Below are 20628 nucleotides of genomic sequence, written 5' to 3'. Positions count from 1 at the left end.
CCACCTGACTGACTTGTCAAAGGAAATGACAGAGTGTTGCACAAACATCTCCAGGTGACCGAAGCAGGCTGGGATAGTACCAAATGTGTGGAAACAAATAAACACTAAGGAATCCAAGAAAATGTATTTTTTCTTTCTTCAGCTTTTCTTACCTATTGACTGAAACGAGGCTAAATAATTTTATTCAGCATAGAACACATATATTTGTGTCATCTTAACTGCTTTGTAAGCAAAGTTGGAGACACATTAAAATGCCTTTTTTTTCTGAAGAATATTTCTCGAGACCAAACTTATTATATTTTGAAAGTCAGCTTCCGGTTTGGTCCTGTCCGGCTCGACAGTGTCTGAACTGGAATTAGGAGGCTCTTTCTAGAAACCAAATGCCGAGGTTCGTCATTTACTAAAAAGAGGTGCTTCACACGTCGTCCAGGTGAGGGATGAACAAAACGAGGCACTCAGTTTCTCTGCGTGACGTCATCAAAATTTACACCTGTCAACCCCCCCCCCCCCCCCCCCCACACACACACACACACACACACACACACCACCACCACCACCACCATCATCATCATCATCACCATTCACTTTTATTAACACAGAAAAGACTAAATTCTATTCAGCAGGTGGATTAATGTAAAAGTCATTTTAAAGCAGTATAATATGTTTACAGCATCATATTACAGCTCCAATAAAAAATTTTAAAAAAAAAAAGTTAGGATGTTGTGTAAAATGGTCATAAAAATGTCAATAAAGATAAAACTAAATTCAGGAACATGTTGCTCAATGTTGCTTTCATACCTAGTCATGTTATCAACCTGTTGTCAAGTAACTTCATTTGTTGTCAGATGCTACTTTGGTTGTTTTTGTTATGCTAATTACTTTTCCAGCATTTTGTTGCCCCAGTTCCAACATTTTATTTTTATTTTTTTAGATGTGTTGCTACCAACAAATTTTAAATGAGATAATAGTTTCAGTTTGTTTGTAATATTTCCCAGTTACAACATCTGAAATATTGTTCATAAACTGTTTGGAAAAATATGAGTTTATTAGCTTGCAAGAATGTGAATTCTGTGCAGTTTACGCAGCATCTCGAATTTTTGGGAGTTATGGATGTATTTGTTTAACATTTAATGAACCATAAAATGATATCCTTGATATCTGAAGGCTCTTTTTCAGACACTATTGAAATAACTGACCAAATAGACTCACAATTGGAAAGTCAATTACATGTAGCCTATGTGCTTTTTAAATGGAATGAAAACAAAGAATATCTGAGATCATACATGTTTAAAACAACTGAGATGAATATATTTGTTAAGATTATTAATTATTATAATTATATATTATAATATATATATTATAATATATAATTATAATATATAATATTATATTATTATAATAAGATTGGACCAGTAGTGTATTACAAGTGGCACAAAGCCTAGAAGAAACCACCACACAGAAGATCATAGACTGATAAGTGGATTTTTCTGTAGCCACAGCGCCACCTGCTGCACCACGCCGGGAGTGCGTTGTCCTCCTCAGACAGCTGATCCCAGCTCTCCTGCTGCAGAGCTCCGCCAATGAGTCAGCGTCGTCGCAGAGCTGCAGGTCAATGATCTGTCATGATCATTCATCTTTTTAATCCTCCCAGCTAAAAAAAAGAAAAAAGAAAAAAGGTCCTGATGGAAGTGAAACAGACTGTGCCTTCACTATTTTTTTTTGCACTTTGAGAAATTTATCATTTCTTCTCCATGAAGCATGGATCAGTTCCGTGGTTTATTCGTTAAACTGGACCAGAACAATGATGGGTTCGTTTCGGTGGCTGAACTCCACGACGAAATGAGGAAGCATGGGATCCTCTCAGCGGACGGAAAGGTCCAGGTAAAGTCATCTCAGTGGTGTAACACTGACAGAAAAATCCTTGTAGTTTCACTCACAACTTGCTCATGTAACCAAAGAGTTCCTCTCTTTCTTTTTAGAATATTATCGATTCATATGACAAAGACAAAGATGGCCTCCTGGATTATAAAGAGTTTCTCAGCTACATGATGGACAAAGAAAGGAAGTGGAAAATTTACTTCCATGACCTTGACAAGAACAAGTGTGGTGAGTGATTATTTGTTTTAAACACCTGTGAAATATCAAAAATGTTCCAGAAATTACAAGAAAGTGCACAACGACTTCAAATTATTTCTTGTTTAACCTTTGACCCCTTGTATATATGAAGGATATATTTAAAAAAAATATTCCCAGTTGCATTTATTCTTCATAAGCTTTAACTGAAGTTTATTTCTTTCCAGTAAAAAGTATTTTTCAAGGCCAGACAGGAAATGCTGGCACAAAAACATAAGATGTGTTTACAGTACATCTACAGCTTAATGACCCTTGTACTCAGTCATAATTTGATGTCTTACTGTGCAGAATGGGACCGGTAGGACCAGTATGTGTTTGTAACTGTGTATTTCTTCTCTAATCAGGGGAGATTGACCAGGAAGACATCATATGTTTGTTTAAGGAGTTAGGAGTGGTCATATCAAAGCCGAATGCAAAAAAAGTTATTCAAATGTAAGATTTTTTTTGTCCATTACAATTACCTTATGGATTCATAAAAGGACTTTAATCAATTTTATTCATTTATTTCTGAAAGATAAATGCAGTGATTTTAAGTCATAGTAGAAATGAATACATCCCATGAGGCTCCTTTAAGGTTTAAGATCATTATTTCAAACCGAGACTATAAAATCTCTGAATGTTGATGTTAGTAAATGATTTGCAGATTTTGAAACACTTTTATGGGCTTTTCCATTCAGTCTACATAAATTATAATAACAGTGTAATGATGTTTTTAAAAAAAAGGACAAAAATAAATAAATCAATAAGAAAGAAAACATGCGTGCACTCTTTCAGTTCTAAGGTTTTATGTATCGTTTATTTACTGGGTCATTTATTCCTATTATTATGCGACCTGAAATGTGCATCGCTATGTGAATTGGTCCTTCGGATCATGATTAAGTTAGCTAAAATGCAGAAGTGTGTGGAAAGCAGCTGTTGGTAAGCAAATGCACCTGATCAATCATCAGCAGATGTGAGCATCTCTATAGAAATAGAAGTCTGATCAAACAATAGGACCAACCAGACAGCGATCATTCACAGCAGAAATTCTCCACCAGAATAACTAGAAAAAAGAAAAGAATCAAATTGCTGCAATGGTTCAGTCAAAAGTCAGATTTCCAGTTGCCTGAATTGTTGCGACCTTAAGAGATCTGTGCATGAACAAATGCCTGCAAACCTTGATCGACTGAAGCGTCATGTAACAAACAAAATACAAACATGGACGACATGCATTTTATTTACCTCCTGTCATGAAGGATTCTGTGAATCTTAGAAATGAAAGAAGATGTGCTTTTTAATTCCCTACAACTTGATCTTTTCTAGAAAACAGGGTTCAGATTGTCATTAGTGCATTTATTTATTTAGCCAAAAGCCATCAAGTCTGCAGGTAGAAAAGAGTAAATAAATGCACAAAAAGCATGCATCAGAGTCTGTTCTTTGTGTGAAATATAATAGACTGTTACTGCTCTGGACACATAGCATAGAGCTGGTCCTAAAGGTTCGTTGTTTCCTGGTGAGTACTTTCTGTTGCTGTTGTGTTTGCTGTAACCAGGATGGATAAGGACAGTTCCATGACGGTGGACTGGGATGAATTCCTGCATCATATCATCCTCAACCCTGTGGACAACATCGGGGAGCTGGTGTCCTCATGGAAACACAGTCTGGTAAGATCATCGTTTAAAATGAAAAAATGACATGAAAGGACGATAAAAGAACCGCTCTGCTGGTCCTTTGGCAGGTTTTTGATGTTGGGGAGAGCCGTGCAATGCCCATCGAGTTCGCTGAGGAGGCGTCTGGCTTTGGTGCCTGGAGGACATTTGTTCTAGCCGCAGGACTGGCCGATGCTGTGTCTCGAACTGTGACGGCACCCATAGATCGTCTGAAAACACAGTTTCAGGTCAGGTGTCATTACCACTTTAGAAATTCATGTAGGTGAATCTTTTACTAAAAAAATAGCAAATAAATGTGTGTTGAGCTTGAATCCATAAGAACCCATCATAGCATATGTGATACATACACTTTCTGAGACATTTGGAATCATTTTATGGTACAAAAGTTGCTCAAAATCCTGTTGAACACAATCAGATTTTTGTCTTCTGCCCCTCAATGGACAGCAGGAAACAGAAGATTACACTATGAAGATTTTGACATATCACATGGTAATAAACAGTAAATACCTCTAAAAATGTTGGTACATTTTTATTTTACGTTTTGTTAAAGGGAGAAAAAAAAAACGTCATATTTAAAATATTTGACTTATCTTTTTTTTTTAATTTACTTTTATTGAAGTTTTCAAAATACAAAAAAGGTTCATTGTATCTGACAAACAAAAATGTAGACAATAACAAAATGTCTCAGTAAGTAAAGTCATCAATCATCAATTTGCTTTTTCATAAGTATGTTAAACACAAAGTACTCTTAAAAGATCAAATGAAACTAATCACAGAAGAAAAAAAAACCCAAACAAACAGTGTAGCTTTGAACAAGGGTGTATATCCATCTTCTTACTTTCCATAGAGGCAAATAAACCATTAGAAGATCAGGTAAGCATAGCACATCCCCCACCTTCAAATATTAAATCCCACTGTCTGTAGGTTGCTCATACCGAACCTATACCAACTCCCTTCTTAGTTGTTTCACATATTGTAACCATCCTCCCCAAATTGCTTCGAGTTTGTCCAATTCCAGTCTGAGTGAGAAAGTCAGTTTCTCCATATTATAGATGATTATTATTGTTTCAACCCAGTCCTCTCCCTTAGGCACCACTCCACTTTGTCATCTCCTGGTAATTATTCGACTTATCTTAATATTTTTTTTATGGGTTGCGTCTGTATGGGTTAAGGTGAGTGTTAAGTTCTCAACTCAATAACAAACTAAGTCTCAACATCACTTCCCTCAAGAGGTTGAAGCCTTTTTGTTTCTGAATTATTTAGTCATAATAATATTTTCCATGTAAAACCTCACTTAAGTTTTAGAAAGTTGGCTTGAAAATTTACTTCCTATTTTATTTTGCCAAGTTTTAAACCATATCTCACACATTCGCAATATTCAAGCTTTTTTTATGTTATGTTTATATTATATTATGTTTTAACCATTTTGATAAAGTGACTTCTAAAAAAAAATCATTCTTCTGGACTTACAGTACAGGAAGGCACAATATAAAGTAGGATTTACACATTAATATCCAGGCATTTTTCAGACAAAACTGCAAACAAGATTAACAATTCATTTAATGAAGATTTGAATTCAATCTTCAATAAATGTTACAGGTGCAAAATAAACTATGTTAGATGCAAAATAACTATAATGTGACGCAATTCCCGTCGCTGCAAATAGATGCAAACAAGAAGAAAAAAAGAACATGACACAAAATGCACAGAGACAGGAAAACAAGTAAAATTAGCTTTAAAAGAAAAAGTCAATAGATGTAAAACTTACAAAAAGATCACACTGGTAAAAGATGAAAGAGAGACAACTGTATAAAAAAAAAACACAAACACTGGCTACAGCCAGGTAACAGCATCTCTGAATGTATGACACATCAAACCTCGAAGCAGATGGGCGGCAGCAGCAGAAAACTGGGTGCAACTCCTGTCAACTAGGAACAGGAAACTGAGGCTACAGTTCACACTCACCAAAACTGGATACTTGGACATACGTGTTTCCATTTCAGTTGTAACAGTCAGATGGTAGGGTCAGACTTCAGCATCGGCAACATGAAGGCATGGATCCATCCTTTCTCTGTCGGCAGTTCAGGCTGCTGCTGCTGCTGCCAATGTGATGGTGTGAGACACATTCGCTTGGCGCGCTCAGCATCATTTCAACACCACAGCTCCTGACCATTTCCATCTCTTCATGGCCACAGAGTAGCTTCTGATGGAAGATGCATCATGTCACAGAGCTAAAATCATCTTAAACTGCTGTCTTGAAGGTGACAATGCCACCAGATTTTAGTCTTATAGAGCACCTTTTTGGGATGTTGTGGAATACTGTGGAAGAATTTGGCTGGTGGTTTGGGCTTGTTGTGTTATTACAACATGGCTGTGGGATGGATCAAAACTTTTCCCAGTGGTGAGATGAGATAGAGGAGAACTTGAACATCTAAGCCATCAGAACCAGTATGAGACCAAGAACGAGTCTCATAAGTCAGTCCTTTAGGGGTGTGTTTTCTTAATGAGGTTAACATTGCTATCATAAGGTTGTATTGTTCATGTTCCTGTCTGCTCGCAGGTTAGAGGATCCAAAGCCCTCTCTCAAGCCTTTAAGGAGATGAAGGCAGGTGGTTTACGGTCAATGTGGCAAGGCAACGCCGTCAACATGCTGAAAGGAACACCGCAGTCGACCCTGCAATGTCTGATCTACACACAGGTGAGGGCCCGGCTGCCCAGGCTCCTCGCTTTGAATCATTTATGAATAGCTTCTTGTTTGTAACTGAGAAGTGCACTGAGAGTCATTCTGCTCTTCCCAGATGAAGGTTTACACCCAAAGCAGAACCCAGGAGGCTCTAACAGTTCAGCAGCGCTTCGGCTTGGGTTGCATGTCCGGAGCTGTAGCTCACGCCGTCTTCTACCCTTTAGAGGTATCAAAGATCAGCGGCAGGTCTGAGTGCTTTAACATTTCTGTCCTGTCCTGTATTTCATTACTTGGACATTGGAAGGATGTTGAGCCGCAACTTTATTTGGTTTGGGAAGATCCTTTTGAAGAACTTGACTTATGATTAAATGAACACATTAATGAGATTTAATCATAAAACCTAATTTGGGAGGCAGTTTACCAATGAAAGTAACATAATATTTAATTAATAAAGTTTGAACTTACAATAATTTTGACATTAAAAGAGTTAAATGTGTTGATAATTCAGTTCCAGTAATAGTGTGATTTGATCTCAGCTGTTAAAATCAAAATATAATAGATTAGGACTGCATGATATTGGGGAAAAAAACTGACATTGCGATTTTTTTCCAACCCTGCGATATATATATTGCAATATGAAAAAATAAAGGAATTACCACCAGATGACTTGAATAGTACTTCCTGCCATCTTGTTTACAAAAAACCTGCACCGATCTTGTGAATGTTACAAGTTTGGTTTTTGTTTGAATTTGTCAGTTCTTTGGGTATCTTTTATTGCTTTTCTTTTATTGTGCTAAGTCCTGAGTGCGGGTTTCGTTCTGTAATGTGTAAACATGAATCGTGTTTTACCATAAAGGTTTGTTTATTGCCATTGGAAGTAAACAAACCCGTGTGTCAGGTACCCTTGAAATAGATGAGAACATAAAGTTAACTTGCCTCCTACATTGCAGGATGTGCAACGTGACTATTGTACACATGTACATTGCATCGACAACGATGCTCAACTGATATATTGTGCAGGTCTATTATGGATGGTGGGTTTGCTCCTATTTTGAGTTAAATTAAATGACAAAATGAAAAGGGGACAAGAAATGAGAAAACAAAAGGATAGTAAAGCATTTTATTAAAGTTTTCTGTTAACATTGTGATAATATCATGACTATGAAGGCTTTTGGGCACAATAACTGAGTTGTGAAAATCTGTTGCCATGACAGCTTTATTTAGATTACAATCTTATCACCAAAAGTAAGGAAATGTGGTTTTTTTATCTGTTATTTCTCTCCTTTAATAATATTAACCAGTGTTGTTTTATATAGAATTGGTCAACCTGATTAGTTAGATATGTTGAGGTATAACTTGTAAAGAACATACTCCTGTAGAATAAGCAACACAGTTAAACATGTGCAGAATTCCTCCCAAAAACTGCAACAGGAAAATATTCCAAGTGCTTTTAGCTCATTTTTTTTATTGCACTGACCACATATTTAGCTGTGTTGCTAATTCCACAAATGCACATCCTTTACAAGTTAGATTTTATGGTAAAGGTAACTATTAAGACTTTCCAATTACTAGTAATAAAACACCAACAGGTAATATTAAATGGAGATGTACGTAAATTTTAATGGATTTAAGGTTCTTTCGGTGGAGGTTTATGGGAGTATCCTCACTCTCCTCTTATCTATTCTACAGGTGTTAAAGGTGAGACTGAACCTGCAGCAAGCTGGCACGTATCATGGTGTTACAGCGTGTGCCCGATCCATCTACAGACACGAGTCTCTGTCTTCCTTTTACAGAGGTTTCAAGCCCAGCATCCTCTGTATGATCCCCTATGCAGGTGTAGAGTGTGCCGTTCATCAGGTGAGATTGGGCAAAAATAAAACGATTAAGTGCATTTTTATTTAAAAAGAGACTAATTTCCTTCCTGCTGCAGTCAATCATTAGTTGGGCAAAGAACGATGCGGCCTACAACAGTGAATCCAAACTGTTCTTCTTCAGTTTTGTGGCCTTTGCTTCGGGACAAATAAGCAGCTACCCGCTGGCGGTCATCCGAACTCAGCAACAAGCGCAAGGTAACTTCTGTTATCTCTCTGCTACATCTTTATTTATTTAAGGCAATAAGTGTGATTGTTTTACTCATCATCATTTGACTTGTTTTCAGCTTTCAGCTCAGACTCTCGCCCAGCTTCAGGGGTTTTACCAGGACTTGTTGGGATATATGAAAGAAATGGATTCAGAGGATTTTATAACGGAATGGGAGCCAGTTTCATCAGAGCGATTCCATGTGCGCTGATAAACTACACCCTCACAAGAAAATTTGAAGATCTTTTTTCTTCCCTGGAGTCTTGAGAAATGCAAAAAAAAATAAAAAAAATTAAATAAATCAACGAGCGCAGGATTGCTATTAATGTTAACTAACTGTTAAAAATGAGTGGATATTTGGAAAAAGGTTGAAGCAGGATGTGTGCCTTTCCTTAATACAGAAACCTACATGTTTGACTGGAAATATACAATGAGCAAGAAACAGCTTGTCATTCAAAATGTGCTATGTAAATATGAAAATGTGTTGTATTTCTGTCTATTTAATAAACATCTGTTGTACGAAATCAGTCTTAAAAAATTAAACAACAAAAGGAATTAATCCATAAAAATTGGACGTTTTATTTGATTGTTGTTTAGAGGAATTTGCTTTTTAATCTGATAACTTAATCATCAATCTGAAAAGAAACAGCCACCATATAGAGAGCCAGCCAGATCATAACATTATTGAATCAATGAAGGTCAATTTCTCACCCTTTAATACTCAAACAGCTTACCAAAGTTACAATGACCACAGACACGAGCACTGAGCATCAACTGTCTCACAGTGACAAATGTTTTGAGATTAATTAATGTGAAATACATCCTGGAACTACTCGTGTTTTTTAGAGAAACTACTTTCCTCAAGATTGGGCTAAATCACAATTAAATTCTTACATTTGGTAATTTGGTGATAAAATCTTGCATCCTTAACAATTTTTTTTTTTTTAAATTTAATGTATTTTAGAAATTATGATAAAAAATTAATACATGCAACCACACAACTCAGGAGTGTCATACATGTTTTATGTCTTTGAATAACATCTCAAATGATCATCAGCACGAGCTGTTTGCTCTAGGCATAATTTTTAGTTGGTGAAATGAAATTACTGTCAACCTAAATGCTTATTGCACATTCAAATGTGTAACATCAGGATGCTTTCCTTCCTGTGTCATTGCCTTTCTATTCCCATGCAGGAAGAAGAAAAATTGTTCCACTAAAAAGGGGTAAAATGTCAATTATCGTAACTATTTGGGGGAAAAAAACCCACAAAACTATTTTTGACTCGACAGTCCTTTCTTATTTACACCTTTTCAGACTTTATTATTCTTCACTAAAACTGCTTAAATCTAGGTGTGTGTCAACTATATCCAATTTCCTTACTTTTTAATTATCTGCTCAATTTCTTTTTGCCTTACACTGCTGTTTTTTTGCTTGTTTGTGTTTATTTAGCCCATGTACATAATGTTACCTTACTTATTTATACCTAGGCTTATTGCTACATTGTACCTCTACAAGGCTTTGTACTACAGACTGTACATAAAGATACGGTTTCGTATACGGTCTATGCTTTGTACTCAATTGTTCAATAAACAAATAAATAAATAAAAAATAAAAAGCTGAATGTAAGGTTGTTTGTGTTATCGCGAGACTACACATTTCACGGTGAATTTTCTCGCCTGCAGGACGTGAATGAAACCCGCCATCTTGTCGCGCCGCCGAGGAGAAGAGCAGCAGACATGGCGGACTACAGCAGCGTGGCTCCCCCGTCCTCTAACGCCGGCGGCGGAATGAACGATGCGTTTAAAGATGCTCTACAGCGAGCACGACAGGTAAGAAGAAGAACCAGATCATTTCCGCGATATATATTCTGAATTCAGAGCAGAGAGCGAGTTGTGGTGATTTTTATTTGTCGTTTCGTTTTGTCGTTGAGCTGACAGGAAGCTAAGCTAAGCTAGTCTGCGGTGAAGGCAAACGCCACAAAGACGATATCAGATTAAGATCCAGACGTGATCAGGACTAAAAACTCAGACTAAAGTAGTTAAATACAAAGCCTTTGCTAAAAAAAAAAAAACCCCGCGAACTTTGCATGTCCCAGTACTAAACTGGTTTCCAACCAGATAAAAGTAGGCGCTTCTTTGTTGGTCCGACTTCCGGACAGAAAGGTAGGCCACGGTCAGGGTGTTTCTGGAAACCACGCACTGCAAGCAAATCAAAATCTTCAGCTCTCCTTTCTAATCAACGTGTGATATTTTTCTTTCAGATCGCAGCAAAAATCGGCGGTGATGGCGTTGCGGCCCCCCCAACTAATGAATTTGGCTACGGAGGCCAGAAAAGGCCCCTGGAGGACGCTGGTGGGTATTTTCCCATGCCTAACCTGGATATCGGTCAGTGGCTCACATTAATTTCAATGCAAAATCTTGATGGTTAATCCTTGCCTGCGTGTTTTAGTCCTACTAAATATGCATTCATATCTGTATTAGATTTCCCCCTAACCCAACTTATGTACAATAAGACATGATCCCACTTTATTTTGATCATCATATTTGGACTATCCCACTTTATTTGAGATGGCCTTGCCGTGATTTGATGCTAAATAAAGTTCAATTGAATTGGTCAGTAAGATGTTCTTCCATTTAAAGAAAAACAAAACTTGTTAAATGCAGCCCATGTAAGCATGACATGAAATGCATGTGTAATTGGATTTTTGTTTGCTTCCACAGCTGTAATGTAGCAGTGACTGACACTGTGAATGTATTTTATGTTTAAGTGGTGAATCGTTTAATGATGGCTGTCTTAATACAATGTGCAACTTGGGTAAAAGTTGAAGAGAAAAGTGTAAATACAGCTTGAATAATATACAGCGTTAAAGCCCAGCTGAGAGGTTTTTAGAGAGCAGTAAAAGCCATCACTATAAATGAAAGGTAAAATGGATTTGATGCGTTTTCATGATCACTGGAAGCCAGGTTAGCTAAAAGGAATTGAATATTGAAATTGGCACTCCTCATTATTAATCAAGACTAAATATTCTAATCTTCTGGGTTGAAGGACTTGGTTTGCATCCTTTCACTCAACTTCAGACAGTTTTATGTCATTTCACTATTCAGATAATTGTGTAAACAAATCCTTTACAGGTTGATTAGTACAAGGTTGTTAGATGTAAGTGGTACTGATGCTGTTTATTCTGTCATCCGGTCACAGATCAACCAGAGACAAAGAAGGTAGCAACGAATGATGGTAAGTTATTGTTTTGGTTTTTTTTTTAATCTAAAGCAGTTGTCCAAAAGTCTACAAAGTCTCACAGATAAATCCATTAGTAACTTTTTAATTTCATGTGTGTTTCTCCTCTAATTTCCACTTTACAGCATTTTCTGCAATGGGAGGAATGGGTGGCCCTCCAAGGTAGATGGCCAAGTTTAATTCAGATGTTTGAAACCCAAGTTTGACCTCATCAGTCCTGTAAAGGTTCACGCTGACTTTACTCTCATTCCCAGGTCGATGTCAGAAGAATTCAAGGTTCCTGATGGGATGGTTGGATTTAGTAAGTGTTTACTTTACTTACAGCTGTCAATTTGGTTTGTTAGTGTTTTGATATTTATGTTTTTATTTTTCTCTTTTCTAGTTATTGGAAGAGGAGGTGAGCAAATCTCACGTATTCAGCAGGAGTCTGGGTGTAAAATACAGATCGCTCCTGGTAGGTTTGGTCTTGTTCATGCTAGGATGTTTATCTGGTTTTGGTTTGCTGCAGTTTTTTTTTTTAAATTTACTTCTGCTTTTGGTTTTTAGACAGTGGAGGTATGCCTGAAAGGTCGGTGACGTTAACTGGACCTCCAGAATCTATCCAGTAAGTGCCCCGGCTCCAAAAACCAAGTGTTACTGGGGAGCATAAAAATATTCTAAACGCCTGGATCCCAATCGAATTGTTATGGTAAATTTTCTGTCTTCAGGACTGCAAAGAGGTTACTGACGGAGATAGTGGAGAAGGGACGTCCAGCCCCAGCGTTCCACCACAACGACGGGCCGGGAATGACCGTTCAGGAAATCATGGTGCCTGCGTCCAAAGCCGGCCTCGTCATCGGAAAAGGAGGGGAGACTATCAAAAGCCTCCAGGTCAGCGTGCGCGGTCATATTGCAACAACGCCCCAGGCATCAGATCATTGATAATTGATGGCTTTGATTTGTGTTGATCTTCAGGAAAGAGCTGGAGTGAAGATGGTCATGATCCAAGATGGACCCCAGAACACGGGTGCAGACAAACCTCTTCGCATTTCAGGAGAACCTTTCAAAGTTCAAGTGAGTTTTCCATGTGATTGATTCATGTCTTTCTAAATATGATCCTAGTTGGGATATTGTTTGTAATTTATCCCCGATTCTGTCACAAAATGCTGGATTAGTTTTCTGAATCTGTTTTCGTTTTAGCAAGCCAAAGAGATGGTGATGGAGCTGATCAGAGACCAGGGCTTCAGGGAGCAGCGGGGGGAGTACGGCTCAAGGATCGGCGGCGACAGTTTAGATGTGAGTTCTCGTCATACGTCGCTTATTTTAACGGTTCAGCTGTGAAGGTTCGGAACTGTGTGTTAAGTGTGGTTTTCTGTCACTTATACAGGTTCCTGTCCCGCGGTTTGCAGTGGGAATTGTTATCGGGAGAAACGGAGAGATGATCAAGAAAATCCAGAACGACACCGGCGTCAGAATTCAGTTCAAACCAGGTGAGTGACTCGGCTGAAAAGCTGCCGATTCCACATTAAATTAGGCTTTGGTTTAGCAGTGTGTATGGTCTGTGATGAAAACTCATGCACCACGCTGACAGGCTGATGGATAAACCTAACCCTAACCTTCTGAGACCTGAACACAGATGCAATACAGTAGTTGTCTCCAAACAGCATTAGTTTAATTAAAGATGTTTTAACAAATTGTTGGTTGACTTTGAGGTTATAACATCCATCTGTAATTGTCCTTTTCTTCTTCTTCTTCTGCCTCAATCCAGATGACGGCAGCACACCAGACAGGATAGCACAGATCATGGGTCCTCCTGACCAGGCTCAGCATGCAGCAGAGATCATTTCTGACCTGCTGAGGAGTGTCCAGGCTGGGGGACCTCCAGGACATGGAGGTGGCAGGGGCCGCGGTCGCGGGCAGGGCAACTGGAACATGGGCCCACCTGGTGGTCTGCAGGAGTTTACCTTCACAGTCCCAACCATGAAGACCGGCCTGATCATTGGAAAAGGTAACTGCCTCCTCGGTGTTATATATGTCACGCAATTAAACCAAACATTTACAGACTGGGACAGATCATTTATGAAGCTGTAAACAATAGAGGGAGACTTGTAAAAACAGTTGGTGTGTTTTAGAACGTTAGCGGTTGTGATTCATGGACGTTTGTGAACCAGGTGGCGAGACAATCAAGGGCATCAGCCAGCAGTCTGGAGCCAGGATCGAGCTCCAGAGGAATCCTCCACCTAATGCTGATCCAAACATAAAGATGTTCACTGTCAGAGGCTCCCCTCAACAGATCGACTACGCCAGGCAGCTGGTGGAGGAGAAAATTGGGGTGAGACGTTGAATGTTGCACGTGATGGCCTTCCTCAGCTGGGAACTTTATTTACTGACTGCACGGTGTCTGCTTTTGTTCCTTTTTAGGGCCCAGTTACCCCGATGGGTGGCCCCCATGGTCCCTCTGGTCCACATGGGGGACCAGGCCCACATGGTCCTCCAGGGCCACCTGGACCCCCAGGAGCTCCTATGGGTCCATACAACCCTGGACCATTCAATCAGGGACCTCCAGGACCACAGTATGTTCAATCTCAGCTTATTTCCAACCTCATCTTTTAGGTTTGTGGTGACAGAAGACCTTTTAGGTTTTTAGGAACATTAAGCTGAAATGGAGGATATGACGAGCTGATGTCTTTTTTTTTTTTTTCTGTCATCAGCGGTCCTCCTGCTCCTTATCAGCCTCAAGGATGGGGCAATGGCTATCCCCACTGGCAACAGGGACAACCTGACCCAAGTGAGTAGCTTCTAAAAACAAAAACACGCTCACTGTTGGATTCAAATCTTAGGGACAGTAAATAGAGCTAAAAACCCCGCAACTTAACATGCAGCTTTAAGTGCCTGTATGTCTGCACTGATGTGGTAACAAAACCACTTGTTTGTTTTTTAAGCAGATAAAGCAGCAGCTGATGCCAACGCAGCAGCGTGGGCAGCCTATTATGCTCAGTACAGCCAGCAGCCGCAGGCTTCCATGACTCCAACCAGTGGAGCTCCAGGCACGACTCAAGCCAATGGCCAAGGTAACAGAGGTGCCCTTTGAATAAGCAGATGCTGCTTTTAGGAGATGCATCGTACTGAGAGGAGCTTAGAGAAGCGTAGTCGGAAGAGATTTACGGTAGCTGTGTCCTGTGCTCACGTCTTCCTGCTGTTGCTAATTGAAAGCAGGCCTCACTTACAAACGACTTTGCTTTTGCAGAGCCTTTTCTTTTTTGAAATTACCCCAGGGACAGGATAGTTTTCCTCCACCCTCCCTAGGCTGACAGCCCAACCCGGGCAGGTGGAGGACAAAGCGCTGAGAATGATTGACTAATTACAAGTACCGTCTTTTTTAACAGGTGACCCACAGGCTGCAGGTCAGAGTGGACAGACAGATTACACCAAGGCCTGGGAGGAATATTACAAGAAAATGGGTATATGATTGTAGTTTCAGTGTTCACCTATTAACAGATTCCAGTCTAAACAGCCACTGGCCTTTCAATCAGCTTCTTTTTCAGGTCTGGGTATTCGGCCTGCTGTTTTTCAGCGTGCCTCTTCTTTGCTTTTAGCATTTGACGCCTGTGCTGTTTAGACTGCAACACCTTTGACTATCTGCAGGACTGAGCTGTTGACACAGAAGCACCTACATGAGCTTATATTATTGTCTAGATTATCTCAGGGCCATATCTGGACCAATGGCATGTGCCATGAATGCTGCACTGTTATTGAATGTGTGTAAAATTAAATGTTCATGTTTGATTTCTGGGTTATGGATATAAGCAATGTAGGATTGTTTTGTTTTTCCTCATTATTTTGCTCTTGTATGCATCGAGTCATATACATACATATTTTTTTTTCTTGTCTTTCCAGGTCAACAGAGTCAACAACCTCAGGACTACACAAAAGCCTGGGAGGAGTATTACAAGAAACAAGGTTGGTAAAATTATTTTAACTTCTACCACATATTGTTATAGGTCAATTAGAATAAATGTACATCCTATGAGAAGTATTCATAGTGAGTTAAATGAATGTAATTACAAACCATGAAAGCTACCTGAAATACCCTGAAGCATCCTTTAGCGCTGCTATTCATGTTAAAGGGCGGTTGATTTCTCAGTCAGTGCTCTGTTGTAGAGTTTCTGTTTTCACAACTGCCCGATAGAAGAGCAGAAGGTTTCTGACCTGCGACCCAGAGATGAGGGTGGTGGGTTCGTTCCCCTTCTCATAGTAGCTTCTGCCTCAGGTGTTAAAGACTCAGAATTACAAACCCATTTAGTCTATAGCTGGATATTTTTATGCTTGAAAATAAGTTTTAGATTTCTTTGATAGTTTCTTGTTTTGCAGATTGGTAAGTGAATATTAGTACATGATCAGATACATTTAAGACTTTCTAAGAGGAGTCCTGTTGGATTTTTATACAACATATATCTTGTTGTACCTGGTCTGCCTTTCAAAGAGCAAAGTCACGCTCTGTAGCAGCAGCTGTTCCTGTCTCTTGTTGGACTGGATGCTTCTGGCATTTTGTGCCTCTGATGATTTTTATCAAGTTAGAATCACAATATGTACTTCACGTTACTGTGTGAGGGATTTTTAAATCATTTAATTTCTTTAATGTTCGTAGAGCAGGACATTTACCACGTGTAACAACCAGAAACAATCAGCCATGCAATAATGGAATAATAGCGACCTCTGTTGGCAGACATAGGAACTACAGGCGATGCACACTGAATAAAATGGTTTCATGGGGTGGGTATTAATGCTCATGAAGCAGTTATGTAAAAGTATTGCAATTAAGTTTAAAGGCAATCAACTTATTCTCATTTGCTGACAACAAATAGACTGAAGACAATCTGTGTTTGCACACTTTGAGCAGAAGTAGTTTTTGTTTGTCAGTGTAGCTGTGAAAATCAGTCATGACACATTTAATGGAAAGTTAAATTTCTTCTGTTTAAATTCACCTTTGACTGCCTTTTAATATGTCATGCAGCGACAGTCTGGTGATGCGGCCTCTCCCAGCTCTGACAAATGTTTCAGGCTGTGTATTTTGTTGTCTGGTGACTTAAAGATTGTAATTTGGCCAGTACAGTTTATCCAGTTTAGCTCGTCACGCGATTGTTCTACAGATCTGTATTTATGCATGTATGTGGGTTTGACCAGTCCCATTTGCCATGCATCGAGATAAGAAGCTTACTGTGAACTTGAAGTGCATTGCTATAGTGAATGCACTGGTCATATCAGAAACATTAGACACGCTTTGTTACTGGTTCCTGCTCACGACTTTCAGATAAAGGCGTGTGTTTCCACTGAGTTTCTACTGTACCAATGGGTTCTTTGTGTGTGAACTTCCAGGTCAAGCGGCCCCTCAGGCCGCTCCAGCAGCAGCAGCTGCTGCCACTCAGCCCGGAGGCCAGCCAGACTACAGCGCTGCCTGGGCAGAGTACTACCGGCAGCAGGCTGCTTACTACGGCACAGCCAACCCTCAGGCCATGGGCGCAGCACCGCAAGCCCCTCAGGTACACACTCGATTAGAATCTGTCTTCCAACATTGATTTGCACTCAGACTTTTTGCACCATAACATCTTCCTTCCTCAGGATTTTGCAGGGTTCCAGTGACAGTAGCAGCCTCACAGTTTTAACCAAACCTCTTCCTTCCTAAACAGGCTTTTTTTTTTCTTCATTTTTTAGCTTTTTATTTTGGGAAGCTGAGTCCACTGTTTCTGCTGTTAACATGCAATGTATCTTCTATGTATTTCTTCTGCACAGGGCCAGTAATGTGAAGTGGACATAAAGTAAATGCTACATTGTCGAAACAAAATCCTTTGTTAAATGTTTGGATGCAGACGCCTTGATGAAGATCTTAAATTTCCTTGGTTTGAAAGTGTTTCACATAGATGGCAGATAACCCGGAGAACACGTCCTCAGATTCTTTTCTTCTGTTGTTGTTTTTTTTTTCTTTTTCTTGTAAATGCTTTGTTTTTAGTGAGGTAATTATACATATGGTCATTCCAGCCCTGTATCTACATTAAATGTGGTTAGAAGTCATGTTAATTAAACTGTAGACATTACCATGTAAATCATCTCAGTTTTAAAAATGCTATTGCCTGTTGTGTTTTTGCAATAAAACAAACTGAAACCTCCTGTGTTGGTAAGTTGGGGTGGTTCACACCAGATGGGTTGAGGCATTTCTGTATGTTTTTGTTTACCTGGGGCTGGGGGGGAGTTGAAATGAAAGCCATGTGTGGGTTCAGTTGTCCCAAAGGGTTGACTTGGAAGTTGTGCTGTCCTGTCTCTCTCCAACTGTCTATAAGGCTTGTAGAAAAACATGCGTGTGCAATGATCCAGGGTGGCTCAGATCGACAAACGTCCTTATGAATCCTGTTTCCCCGACATTATTTACTGTAGTTGTAGACTCATGTTTTGTTCTAAGAAAGTTGACAGGTATCTGTGAATCGTCTCTCATGCATTTATTGCGTTGCTGTGGCCCTTTTTAAAAAAAAAAAAAAAAGTTTGCAGATATTGTTGAGCTTGTTTTTTTTTTTCCTCCTTGATAGTCACTTCCTCTTCCACAGGCAAGTTTAGAAAAGCGGTAAGCAGGTATTCTGAACATGTTCCTCAGAAAATGTGGTTTCAAGAAATGTTGCATACTCTTAGTGTCCTTTTTTTTGTGCTGTTCTTTTTCCAGGACAGTCAGGTAAATTGCCACTGTATTTAAAACATGTATTGAAACATTTGCCTTGCCCATTTCCAAATGTGTATAAATTTGTTTTTTTTAAATGTTTTTTTAATATAAAAACATTGCAAAAATCGTCTGCTGTGCCCATTCTGTTAGTGTTTATCCAATATAAGAACATAGATGCTGTAGGGTTGGGGGTGGCTAAGCAGTCTCGTCATCCATCAGTTGAGCCCTCCTGTAATGTAAGTACAAAACTGACTTGATTGAGAAACACTTTTTTATGCTTTATAAATTGCAGAGGATGTAGTATTTTTGTCAGAATTTGCTATCACCCCCCCTGGGTAAGTATATGTTCTAAAAGACACAGTACTTAAAACCTTTTGATGATTCTTGTACCACAAGTTTCTGAGACTTTTTGTGACTCCAATGATTGCATAACATGTAGACTTTTGAGTCTTCACAGTATGATGTAGCTTGTGTAGGTAGGTAGCATTTCAGCGCCAGTCGGTTTTTCTGAACTGAGAGTGAATGTCCGTACTGTTACTGTTGGTAGGAACTGTGCAAGGATGTGGGGTTTATTTGCGTTTTGAATATCTGACCTGCTGAGTGCTATTAAGTTCACTTTTTTTACACATGCTATTAATTGCAACGTATTGCTTTAGAAATATCCAACTGCTTAGTTCCAGTTTAGCATGCATAGGTTTCTGCTTATGATTTCTTTACATGTCCCATATAAGCATGTGGAATGCTAGTAGTGGAAGTATGTCTGATTAGCTCAGCACTGATGATCATTTCTGAAGGAGCACTGTTGCGAAAGGCTGTTTTGTTTAAAGACTAGACGATTTGACTGCATTGTTCACTGATGGCAAACAGTGCAATATATCTGATCTTTGCAGTGTCATCCCAGACCTTGCACCTTAGGTTCTGCTGCATAACACAGGTAAGCGAAGCCTAAGGAAACAGTGTATTTGTCCCGTGATTATGAGCCATATAATGCAAAGAAATGCTTACCTGTGTCGTTAACATGCCTCAATGCATTTATGCCTCGCCGTTAAATGTCCAGGGTATATACATTTGAACTGTCCCTTTTTTGAGGATCTGTTGTCATTTATGAACTGCATGATGAGCTGTATCACTTGTTACGTGAAGTTTTACTCTTAAAGTGATTTTTTTTCTTTCCCCACCCAAAAACGTTGCATAAATGGAAATGCTCTTGCAAATATCTGCTTAATATTTGATAAAGGCTTTGTCTTTGCATCTGGTAAGTCTGACTGCGACTGTACAAGGATGCTTTAAGTTGACACTGGTGTAACCAACTGCATGCCATGCAAACCTGTTGCCAGAAGTTAGCAATGTGCTCAAATGATAGGTGGAAATTGGTTAAGTACATGACTTTTTTATTTTTATTTTTGTGGTGTGAATCTGCCCTTAAGTGCAGTGCATATATATATTATTGAAATATTGCTGCCTTCACTTCTCGCTCACAGTGTTGGAGGATGCTGCAGGCTTAGGTCGTAGAATCAGGCCGTGTCGTAGTTTGTCCCCCCCCTCCCCCCAAAAGGAGGAATCCTTTGAGTCAATCCCACTGCTGAGAGTAGACCGTTCAAGAGCTCCAGTGATAAGGTAAAGCGGCAATGCAATGAAATATAAAGTCTGTGATTGCAAAGTGATGGTCAGATTCATGTTTTGACAGCTTGGATTTGTTTTCTTCCCCTTACCCATGATGCCATAGTGTTTTTAGAACTGTTTGATGGTTGTTTGTGAATGCCTTCATCTATAACTGTACTTCAAACAACTTTAGAAAGTTGGATGAGAGCAGGAACTGATAAACTTAAATGATTCATGCAGCTATTTTGGAGGTTCAGTTTTAAGTCACTTCACCTGTAGTTTGAGGGTTTTCTTATGAGGTTGTCCACTGTTTGTGTAAGATGCTCTATTTTTAATTCAGAGATCGATGGGGTGTAGAGGACAAAACAAGGAGCATGCCTTAGAGGTAAACAAGGGTTCATGTGTTGTGTATATTCTATTGGTTTGGGTTGGTTTGTTTTTTTAATAACTGACTATTAAGATGTTGCCATGTTGATAAATAAAGCTGTTATAAACTGGATCAATGGCCCTGAGTTTAATTTGGAACACACAGGGACAAAAACACACACACACACAAAAA

At 39.2% G+C, this 20628-nt stretch overlaps 2 protein-coding genes across 9 annotated transcripts; both read left to right on the top strand.

The window, feature by feature from the left end:
- Positions 1-1758: 1758 nt before the first annotated feature.
- On the top strand, positions 1759-8811 carry slc25a24l (solute carrier family 25 member 24, like; the record flags this gene model as incomplete). Its single annotated transcript, XM_079243710.1, has 10 exons — positions 1759-1881; positions 1980-2106; positions 2478-2565; positions 3665-3776; positions 3851-4014; positions 6348-6480; positions 6581-6691; positions 8155-8322; positions 8396-8534; positions 8624-8811. The coding sequence occupies 10 exons, from the start codon at positions 1759-1761 to the stop codon at positions 8809-8811; spliced, it is 1353 nt and encodes a 450-aa protein (XP_079099836.1).
- Positions 8812-10248: 1437 nt separating this feature from the next.
- fubp1 (far upstream element (FUSE) binding protein 1) lies at positions 10249-20568 on the top strand. 8 transcript variants are annotated; one of them, XM_079244394.1, is made up of 19 exons: positions 10249-10374; positions 10806-10896; positions 11744-11779; positions 11908-11944; positions 12037-12083; positions 12165-12236; positions 12329-12386; positions 12490-12652; positions 12737-12835; positions 12962-13057; positions 13149-13251; positions 13530-13769; positions 13933-14093; positions 14183-14334; positions 14473-14549; positions 14707-14832; positions 15148-15222; positions 15659-15721; positions 17138-20568. In XM_079244394.1, the coding sequence occupies exons 1-19, from the start codon at positions 10282-10284 to the stop codon at positions 17335-17337; spliced, it is 1989 nt and encodes a 662-aa protein (XP_079100520.1). In that variant the 5' UTR covers positions 10249-10281; the 3' UTR covers positions 17338-20568. The 8 variants fall into 8 exon arrangements, with proteins under 8 accessions (XP_079100520.1, XP_079100519.1, XP_079100518.1 ...); XM_079244393.1 differs by having other exon boundaries at positions 14704-14832; XM_079244392.1 differs by having other exon boundaries at positions 10806-10929; positions 14704-14832.
- The last annotated feature ends 60 nt before the right edge of the window (positions 20569-20628 follow it).

The sequence above is a fragment of the Telmatherina bonti genome (assembly GCF_933228915.1).
Source record: "Telmatherina bonti genome assembly, chromosome: 7".
Classification (NCBI taxonomy): domain Eukaryota; kingdom Metazoa; phylum Chordata; class Actinopteri; order Atheriniformes; family Telmatherinidae; genus Telmatherina; species Telmatherina bonti.
This window is presented reverse-complemented; position numbering and strand designations above follow the sequence as displayed.

Bases quoted from the DNA above. Each gene is read 5' to 3' on its own strand.
- fubp1 (XM_079244392.1), top strand. From the start codon at position 10,282: ATGGCGGACTACAGCAGCGTGGCTCCCCCGTCCTCTAACGCCGGCGGC. The intron at 13,252-13,529 runs GTGAGTGACTCG...GCCTCAATCCAG, and splicing joins CAGAATTCAGTTCAAACCAG to ATGACGGCAGCACACCAGAC. The intron at 13,770-13,932 runs GTAACTGCCTCC...TTTGTGAACCAG, and splicing joins CGGCCTGATCATTGGAAAAG to GTGGCGAGACAATCAAGGGC.